Source organism: Solanum stenotomum, chromosome 10 (assembly GCF_019186545.1).
Source record: "Solanum stenotomum isolate F172 chromosome 10, ASM1918654v1, whole genome shotgun sequence".
NCBI lineage: Eukaryota > Viridiplantae > Streptophyta > Magnoliopsida > Solanales > Solanaceae > Solanum > Solanum stenotomum.
The window spans coordinates 10,283,815-10,294,350 of NC_064291.1; the positions used below are offsets into that span (position 1 = coordinate 10,283,815).

Here is a 10,536-nt window from a genome sequence, read left to right on the forward strand (position 1 = left end):
TGGGTGCAATCTTGGTGAATAAAGTAGAACAAGTGACTAGTTTTTCTATAGGAAAGTTTCCATTCAAGTATTTGAGTTGTCCAATTTTTCATGATAGAAAGAGGAAGGAGTACTACAATGATTTGATAAAGAAGGTGAAAGACAGACTACAAAACTAGAGAGGCAAGCTATTTTCTTATGGAGGTACAGAAAATATAAAATACAATTGTTTTCAAGAGTTACCATTGCAAGATACAAAGTTACTCAACATCGACAAGCAACAAATCTCACAACTAAGGTTCAACACATTCAGAAAGAGGGAGCTAGATTAATGTTAATTTTTTCAGAATGTCAAAGGGGTGGGCAAATACATCGCATAATAATCAGAAGAAAAGAATTAATACAACAAATCTTCAAAATACATGTAGCCATCTTTTGTTTTATTTATTTTATTTGGCGTATGTACCAATAACAAATTTACAATGATGGTATTAGTCTTGTATTAGGCTCATTCCATTAAAAAATATTGTTTGAACAAAAGTTAATTAAAATCAACTGAGTTATGTCTTCAGCTTTGTAGAGAAAAATCAAGAAATACCTTTGAGTCATCTTTTACTGTGTATAGAAAAGTTTATTAAGTTCAACGTTATTTTTAATTTCGATTACACAACGTCTGGTGAGAGCTTTGAGACTGCTAAACTTGTAATCGAACCAAAATATCAGCCCAATCTTGCATTTAAGGAATGATTCAAGTTAGATCTAGTTAACTATTGAAGTTTCAGATTAGTGATGAAGATAAGTTCAGAAGGAGTTACCGACATGATTTTCAAAGCTGGTGAGCTTACCATCAATTAACAATTTTAGTTGTGATCTTGCATCTTTCTTCGTCGTGGTAAATCGAGAAGTCTTACTGTTCTTGGTATTTCCTCTTTTGCTTGTGTCTCTTAATTTTCCTCTTTGTTTCTTTTCTTTTTGTTTAGCAGATTTTATTTATTGTCCTTTTTGTTTTTTTAGGCTGATTTGGTGGGCTTTGGGCCTTAACCCATCAGTCTTTTTGTTTGTATGTGTACTTATTTGTTGAGCTATAAAAATTGAGCTCTTTGGCTCTTTTGGATTAAAAAAAGTTTGCAAAGAAAAATAAATAGTCATTTTCTTTTGATTAGGGATTAAAAAAAAGATGACTTGGTACACCATACCTTAATTTCAATTGTCGAATCTGAAAAAAATAAAATAATCTCTATTCAATATCGTCACTTAAATTGAAAAAGTCCTTTGAGATCGAAAAAGGGCTGTGACCAGACGTACTGCTAATAATTGGTATTTTGTACTAATTAATGGACATGCTCATGATTTTTTCCATTCTAGCAGAGAGGTTAAGCAAGGAGATTTTCTATCCCCTATTCTTTTTATTTTGTCCGCAGAGATGCTATATAGAGCTATGAATCAATTGTTTCATAACTATGAGTATAAAAGCTATGAATTACCTAAATGAAGTAATCAATTGAATAATTTATGTTGTGCAAATGATACAATTATTTTTGCAGCTACAGACAAAAGATCTTTACAGCTTATAATGAGGGGTTTGAGAAAATATGAGGAGCAATCAGGACAATTGATCAACAAAGATAAGAAATCTTATTATGTATATAGTAAGGCAACACAAATCTTTAGACAATTGGTGGAAGAGGTCACTAATTTTTCAAGAGGAATTTTTCCTTTGATGTATTTGGATTTCCCTATTGGTCATGCCAAGAAACAAAAGGTACATTGCTCAATGCTGATAAAAAAAAACTCAAAGCAAGCTGCATATATGGAAAGGAAAGTTATTGTCTAGAGGGGTAAAGTTGTTTTAATCAACAGTGTGTTATAGAGTATTTCTATATGCCTTTTATTTTTCATTAATCCTCCTAAATGTGTGATATATGATATGCATATAATTTTTTGCTAAATTCTTACGGATTTCAAGGTGGAGGAAAGATCTACTCACTAAATTGCATGGAATGATATATGTGTATAAAAAAAAAGGACTGAGATTTAGGTCACTGTTTTATATCTCTGAGGCTTTATTTGCTAAGTTATGGTGAAAATTCAGAATTGCTAATAATATTGTCTAACGATATGTGAAATAAGTATTGCAAGAGATACATACCACAAATAGTTGAATGATCCAAAGTATGAAAAAACATGTCACTACTAAGGAATTTTTTTTATCAAGATATATGGTGGGAATCCAAGAAAGAAAATGTTAGTGTATGGCTTGGCAATTAAATGTGGTTGGGGGCTCAGCATTTTCATATGAATATTAATCATGATCATAGTTAGCTGAAATCTGTTAGGCAATTGGTAATGAGGACGGATGGGATGGTAATGAGGACGAACGGGATCAGACAGTATAACATGGTAACTTTTATGAGAAAGTTTGCAATCACATTAATAGTGTCTTGGAAAATCTAGTACTTACACATGGTAAAGATAAACCTTGGTGGATGCCTAGTGGTTTTGGACAATTTAAGGTGGGAAAAACATGAAATTTGTCCAGATACAGGAAAGAACCAATAGAGAATATGTCTAATATATGGATGAAAGAATTACCTTTTAAGGTGTGCTTCCTTTTATGAAGGATGTGGCTTAGAAGAATTTATATTGGGGAAGTGTTGATCAAAAGAGGTATTATTAATTTTGTAGAGTGTGTTGCTATAACAACAATATACAAAAATCATTTGTACATTCATTAATTAAATATCCTAACTTTAACCAGATTTGAAAGTTGTTTAATGAAGCTGCAGGATTACAATTTCAATTAGTGCAGATTAATTAAATTTTGGAAGAGTAGTTGAAGGCTCACTGTTCTAGTAAGTTAAAGTCTATTTTTAAAGTAGTTCCTGCTTTTATAATATGGAAAATTTGGAAAATAAAGAATGTGATTAAATATGGAGAAGTATGTCCAAACATAGTATGATATTGAAGATTCGCAGAAATTTATATTTGTTTATCAAGTATAGATATTCAGATTAATCAAATTTTGAAAGAGTGGTGGAAGGTTGAGTGTTCTAGTAAGTTAAAGCCTGTTTTTTTAAAATAGTTCTTGCTTTTATAATATGGCAAATTTAAAAGAGGAAGAATGTGATTAACCATGGGGAAATATGTCCAAACATAGTATGATTGGAGATTCATATAAATTTATACTTGTTTATCAAGTATAGATATTCATGGTTAAAAGACATCTCAAAGAGTTTACAATTGATTGTGAAGCTTTAAGAAGTATATACACCACGTATTCAGACTAAAAATTTTAGATGGTTACACCCTTCAAGGTGTAAATTCAAATATAATGTTGATGGCTTAATTAGATTTGAGACTGGGTCAATGACTTTTTGTATAGAGAATAAAGCAGAAAAGATGATATATTCTGAATCAAGTTGATGGAGAATGTTTCTGTTATTGAAGTAGAAATTAAGGCGATTAAAATGGATATAGACTATTGTTTAAACCATAGTTTAGTACCTTTGATTATGAAAACAAATTCACTAATGTATTAGAAAAGTTTAAATGAAATTTGGGAAGTCCTATGGTTTACATCTCTGAATGTAGGGCTCATAAAAGGATTGATGATGAATATAGAGGTGACAGTGGTGGATACTTATCGAAACGAGAATAAATTAGCGAATCTTTTTTACAATAATGCTTTTGATTTTGCAGGTACACACAAAAAGCAATTCTCTAACATGCACGAAATTCCTCAACAAGCACAAATAATAATACAACTCAAAATAGACAATATGTCAAATTTGAGTCTCGTTAAGAATATAAAATACAAGTTACAGAGCTAATAGAGAATGAAAGAACAAAAAAAATATAACAGAGGAAGCTTAAGTAGAATCTCGATACCTTATATTTATAACTGTAAATTTATCTTCTTAAACAGTGGTATCAACTCCATAGGGGTTCAATCTGTTGAGAGGATAAATTAAATGTTGTAAAAGTAAGGAAATGAAAACATCAAGACAAGATTATGAGTCTAGGTCAGAGGTAATTTCAAGTTCAATTCGAGTTCTTTTACGTTTCAGAGCGAGTTGCACAGTCACATACCTTTTGAGCCACCATAGATCTACCACAATCATGTTGAAGAATTCTTCAGTGGTGTTGAATCATGTCGTTAGTGAGAAATTTTAACGTTCAAGTGATTACAAGCCAAACATGGATATTGTTTGTAGAGGATGGTGATAGGAGGTGTGATATCGTATTAAGGAAGACAATATGCATGTGGTCCATCTGATTTGTTTACTCATTTGATTTGATGTTGAGGGCTTCCGGTGGAGCTGAAGAAGAGTTCTTGAAACTCCTGAAACACTTGTCTTTTTTGTTTTAGTAATTTCATTTTTTTAGATTTTTTGGGTCTGGGCCACTTTTGGGCTTGGACATTTGTAAATAGCTCTCCTTTTATTAATAAAAGGCCCAGCTTGAATGACCTTAGATTTTTTTAAAAAATAATTGGAATAGACCGTGTAGAAAGTAGTTTTTTTCTCAAAATTAAAGCCTACAATTAAGGTACATGGATTAAGTTGATAAAAGATGAAAAATATTATTAAGTGGAAGAATTATTTTTAAAAAATTATACATGACATAACAAATACTTGAATCATCATGTGATTCCCTAAAAAATTCTTGCTTTTTTTTAGTTTTATTGGACATGAAATTTAAGAAATAAAGTGAAATTTCTGAATTTTGTGATATTATTAACTTAATAATATACCTTCTTTAAAGCTTATAATCTTGACTTGTCAAAAATTTTATGATTCTTAAACTTACCACATGTAAAACGTTGAAATTGAAAAACTTACTAAATATAAATAGAGATACTTCATCTGTCTCATTTTATGTGAGGTAGTTTGACTCGGGATGAAATTTAAGAAAGAAAGGAAGGCCTTTAAAACTTGTGGTCTAAAATGAATGATAGAAATTTGTGTAGCTATAAATCATTTCATTAAGGCTAAAATAGACATTTTAAAGTTAAATTGTTACTTAATATAGAAATGTGTCATTCTTTTTTAAACTGGCTAAAAAGGAAAAGTAAGTCATATAAATTGGGACAGAAGAAATACATTTTTTTTAAATAAACTAAAAATAGTAATTTATATTTTTAGGGTTGAACTTTGGTCCAAACACGTTTGTTCTTAAATATACAGAATTCAGCTTGAAGTTAACTTTCAAAATTTTCAAAAATTTGTAAAATAACAAAGTATTTCACTTCAAATTTCTCACAAAAAGTAAAAATCAACTCTAATTTATATTTAGAGCTGTCAAAAAGGGTCGGCCCAGCCTCACCCGTCGGACCAAGAAATTTGAAGGGCTGGGGTGGGCCGGCCCTTCATTTGATAGGGCCTGAAAATGTTCAATCCAACCCTAGAAGGGCCGAGGGCTGGGGTGGGCTAGCCCTTCTTTTATTCTTTTTTTCATTTTTTTCTTTTTAAACTTACAATTCTATAACATCAAGAATATGAGAAGATTTTCAAATCAAATATGGCAAACAATGGTGTTGTTTCAATAACACTAGCAAAAAATCTAGTGTAATTAGCATGTATCTTGCAAACTAGATATGCGAGCGAGATAAGAGAGTGACAAGCAAGATGGGAGAGAGGTGAGGGCGCGAGATTTGTGCATGTATCCTAGATACATGTGAATCTACTTGGATAGAGTGTATCTAGAACAAATTAACCTAATTTTGAGTCTATATATTCTGAGATACATGTATATGGATGTACCAAAATCTAGTAAAATTCATAATATTACAACATATCATGTAGTTAAGTAATTAGATTATATACTAGTAAGATTATTGTAAGTTACCCTTAACTAAAAAGTTTTGACCCATGGAACAACCCCGGTCCGGCCCCGATTAAGCCTCAAGGGCCAAGAACTTATATAGATCGGACTTATAAGCCCTAGTTTTAAATGGACTTAAAAAATCATAGCTCAACCCTACCCTAATAACAGATTGGCTTGAGCGGACCTCATGGGCTAAGCCCATTTCGATGGCTCTATTTATATCCAAGACCACACAAAAAATATTTTTCTCTTTAAAAGATAAAAAAATAATAATCTAAATTTCACAATAAAACATCATCAAATGTCAATTTCAATTGATTGGACATAGGGAGTATAGTATACATTATGAGGCTTCCGAATGAGCCAGGCCGGCTAAATTTGGATGAATGGAACGCCCAGCCCATTAACACACATTTACGAAGCCATTAGGGTCCGGAAGCTTCCTCAACTTTCTTTCTATCATCTAGCATTTTCTATGCTTACTTATGCTAAAACTAAAATAACCTCAAAAGTCTTCCAAAACCCAGAATTCACATTTGATTTTATTTATTGAAGGAAGAAGAAAGTAGAAAATGGCAGCAAACGATTTAGCTTTGGACTTGGAGGAACTTCAGCAGCTTCACAGCATAGCCAAACGGCCTCGTGTGCTTTCTCTCATTTCCTCTGAGATTCGTAACTTGGAGAAGGTTTTTTTTTTTTTTTAATTTTCACTTATTATATTCTTACTAGTCACTTACTATTTCCATTTCCACTATTGTTGTTTGTCTGTGTATCTGTATTTTTAAGTGAGTAGTTTTTTTCCCTTTAAGATGGTATAGTGAGCTAAAATGGAGTAACTTAATTACTAGGTTGAAATGGTACTAGTTTAGCATGATTCATTTTCGACATAATACATCCTTTTAACTTGATCTTATTTCGCATTTATCACCCCCGATTACACAAGTAAGCATTTAAATTTGTATAAAATTGAACAAATAACACAAGTCCTACATGACAATTTGTGTCCTACTTGGTGTCCCTAATGTATTATGTCACATAGGACTCATGGGTTAGTTGTTCAACTTTGTATAAATTTAAGTGTCTACTTATACGCATCCAAAGTTGGGAGAGAATAAATGTGAAACAATGTCAAGTTAAAGGGCACATTTATCCTTTTCATATTTACTCTGATTTGTTGTTACTCGAGCCGAGGGTCTTCCGTGTATAATACCTCCATGAAGTAGTGGTAAGGCCTGCATATATTATACTCTCTCCGGACCTCACAAGTGGGATTTCACAGGGTATGTTGTTGTCTCATGATTGATTTCATTTAAGGACAACTATTGTGTAGAAAACTATAGGTTTTTTTTATTTTTGGTTAAGGTAAGGTTCTTAAGTCTCACTTGATGGCTCCCTTCAATAAAATGAGAGGGGGTTCGGGAAATTATGATAGCATGTATGCTCTTGAAGTCCTCTGAAAGCTGTATCAAGGAATCCGTATATGCTTCTTGTTGTTAGTGATTTAATTTCTGTGACTTCTAGATGATTTAGTAATTGTAGAATGGGTTCTTGTAATACAAAAGTGGATGAAGCAGCTGTAATTGCATCAGGTGGCTGTTTTAGTCTTTTAGAAGTCAATGGTTCTAGTCTAGTATCTTGAAATGAATACTAGGTAGGAGCAAAATCATCCCAAACCCCCTATCAGTCCGGTATTTCAACCGGTTGGGTAATGACTAGTTTGTTGATCCTAACAGATCGAACTCAAAATGACCCATCAAACATTCGGGTCAAAACAGGAATCTAACTAGTGTAACCAGCTGGGTCAAAATGTAATCCAACTTGATTTTTTAGTTTACATCACCTAATTTGCTTTCAAATTTGTGATGACATGTGATGCTTAGAAGTGTGTTTGATTTGTTTTTATCGTGATTGTTAACAGTATGTTCTATCGGATGTGTTAGGCTTGAAGCTTTGACATAACATTCTCTTTGAGCTGCATATATCTACTCTATTTATAGCCTAAATATTGAACACCATCAATATTTTAGATATAAAAAACTTAGAAGCTTATTGTTCCGTGAGACTTGGTTGAAACATTTCTATTGTAGTCCAGCAATGACAACAAAAAGACTTTGAAGTATCATTTTACTTTATGAGTTCCTTACTCCCTTGGACCATAAACAATTACTAGTGTACATATTGATTTTTTTACTAGTAAAATTGCTATGATATTCTAACTACTCACTTTTATGTAATTGTTTTTTTATTTTCATGATATTTTTATATTCTTAGACATTTCGTGGAGTATTTAATTCAAAACATTTCACCTTTAATAATTTTGAAATCCCAAACCTATTGCTAAGCATGATGACTCTGGTTGTGTAAAACTTCTCTGGTGATTATGTAAGGTAACAAGATGCACAGCTACAAATTCAATTTCAGGATATACTGGTTGATCGTTATTTTCATTTTTTGATTCTTTACGAGGTTATATTTATTCGATAAATGGATGAGGGATACATGAATGAGATTAGAAAATTGTACTGTTAAAAGTCTACCTGCATCATATCCAAGTTTTTGCTGTTTCTTATCAAATTAGATATTAAGATTATGACAAATGAGGCAATAGCGCATTTAATTTGACATGAAACATCCTTCTTGAATCATGTTATACAGAAAAGAGTTTAGCAGCTCTTTTCAATCTGTTCTTAAGTGCAAGGTATTGTGCGAACAAGTTTGACATTTGTACAATGATATTTCAAGTCTTAACGTCTTTTCTGTTCTGCAGCAGTCAAAAGCTGGTGCTTCAGTGTCATCTTCGCAAATACCAGCTCCAGTTTTAACTGCAGCAAAGGTGATCCATAACCCATCACTGAACTATGTCTCTGTTTCATCCTTCAGTTGGGATCAGGACAATGACAAAGTGAAGGTACGATATCTTCAGTCAGAGCTATAAGATTGAACCCCTGTATCCATTTAAATGTGTGAGATACTTGCTTAACCATTGCAAAGGGTTTTTACTTCAATTATAAAATTCCAATCAGTTCTCTACCATTTCGGGATTTTTGAACTCTTGCAACGCCTTCATTGATTTTACTCTTTGTCTCGTCTGATGGCTTATTTTTCTCTTATGCAGATTTATTTATCATTGGAAGGAGTAGATCAGGAGAAAATGGAGACAGATTTCAAGCCTATGTCTTTTGATGCCAAGTTTCATGATGTACATGGAAAGAACTATCGCTTCTCCTTGCCGAAATTGAACAAAGAGATTGTACCTGAGAAATGTAAGGTTCTTGTGAAACCCACAAGGGTTGTCATCACCTTGTTCAAAGCCTCCAAAGGGAACTGGTTGGATTTGCATTACAAAGAGGACAAGGTTATTAACAGTTCCATGGGATTCATTTTTCACTTTTTGATTATGGTTTTTGTTTAATAAGTCATGCTTGTTATCCTGCAGCTCAAACCTAGTTTGGACAAAGAAAAAGACCCCATGGCAGGAATTATGGATATGATGAAGGTATGAGCTCGTTCACAGTATTTGATTTGTGGACTTCTCAATTCTTTGGAGTTCCTTTCTTTATTTCAATGTGTACCTGATGAGTGATGTTTCATTTTGCAGAACATGTATGAGGACGGTGATGAGGAAATGAAGAAGACGATTGCAAAAGCCTGGACTGATGCTAGATCTGGCAAGGCATCTGATCCATTGAAACGCTACACCTGAAGGTTGAAATAGGTCGCTTAACAGATTTTAGGGCATAATCTGGGTGAGCAGTTGCAGGATGTATTCTGTTACGGTTTGATTTGCTTGTAAAACTGGATAATCAAGGATTTCTATGTAGAAATTTCACAGCATGTTGCTTGGGTGATTCTTCTTTGAGCCTTAATTTGGTATATATATGCAGCTGGTGTCAAGTAATTGTCTTTAAACTGGAGTACCTTGTTTTGATAAGCTTCATTGTTGAATGCGATTCCAAGAATGAATGATGTATTCCTCTCTACTATTTCAATTTTCTTATTTGATTTATAAATCATAGGATCTGATATATTCGATGTTCTTAGCCATCGTGCTGAACAAAACAATTCTTAGTGATCTAGTAGGATATATATACTTTGTCCTAGAGATGAATCCAAAAATAATACTCGAGTTTCAATTTGTTTGTTTTACTTTCCTTCTATCACAAGAATGAAAGTGGGCAGCTATACATTGTTAAGTTATATCACAGTTTGTGACATGTTTTCAAATATCTTGAGTCTGAATGGTGATGTCTAAATCGATAAGGTTCTGCTTCTGCACTTGGCAAAAAGGCGAACCAACACTAGCTTGGCAATTAATCGATTCATATAGCTAAGTAAACATAGCTAATAAATTCAATAACTTTTTGAAATGTATTATCACAATCTAACTGAAAAGACAATAGGAGAGAAAATAACATGTCAGAACAAACCATTCCAGTCTAATTGTATGCATAAAAGACGAAACACATTAGGAAAGAGCAAATAAGCAACTTTAATTTCATCCAACTTTAAAATTGTGGGTTCGGGTCACCAACAGATCAGACACTTTTGATCAAAGGAGGAGTAGTAGAATCCCCGGGTTAAGATTCAAAGGAGCACGTATGCTGTTGTCTTGATCATCCGGGTCGTAATCCGGATGAAGGTTGTGATCAATGGCATCACGACCCTTTTCAAGGCAAGGCTTACAGGCAATTTCTATGGTAATCCAACCTAATATTACTCCGCCTATTGCTA

The 10,536-nt window shown here is 32.9% G+C and overlaps 1 protein-coding gene across 1 annotated transcript; it reads left to right on the forward strand.

Moving 5' to 3' along the window:
* Positions 1 to 6,273: 6,273 nt before the first annotated feature.
* LOC125842430 (uncharacterized) lies at positions 6,274 to 9,808 on the forward strand. Its single transcript, XM_049521725.1, has 5 exons — positions 6,274 to 6,491; positions 8,573 to 8,713; positions 8,921 to 9,160; positions 9,242 to 9,301; positions 9,404 to 9,808. The coding sequence occupies exons 1-5, from the start codon at positions 6,378 to 6,380 to the stop codon at positions 9,506 to 9,508; spliced, it is 660 nt and encodes a 219-aa protein (XP_049377682.1). The 5' UTR covers positions 6,274 to 6,377; the 3' UTR covers positions 9,509 to 9,808.
* The last annotated feature ends 728 nt before the right edge of the window (positions 9,809 to 10,536 follow it).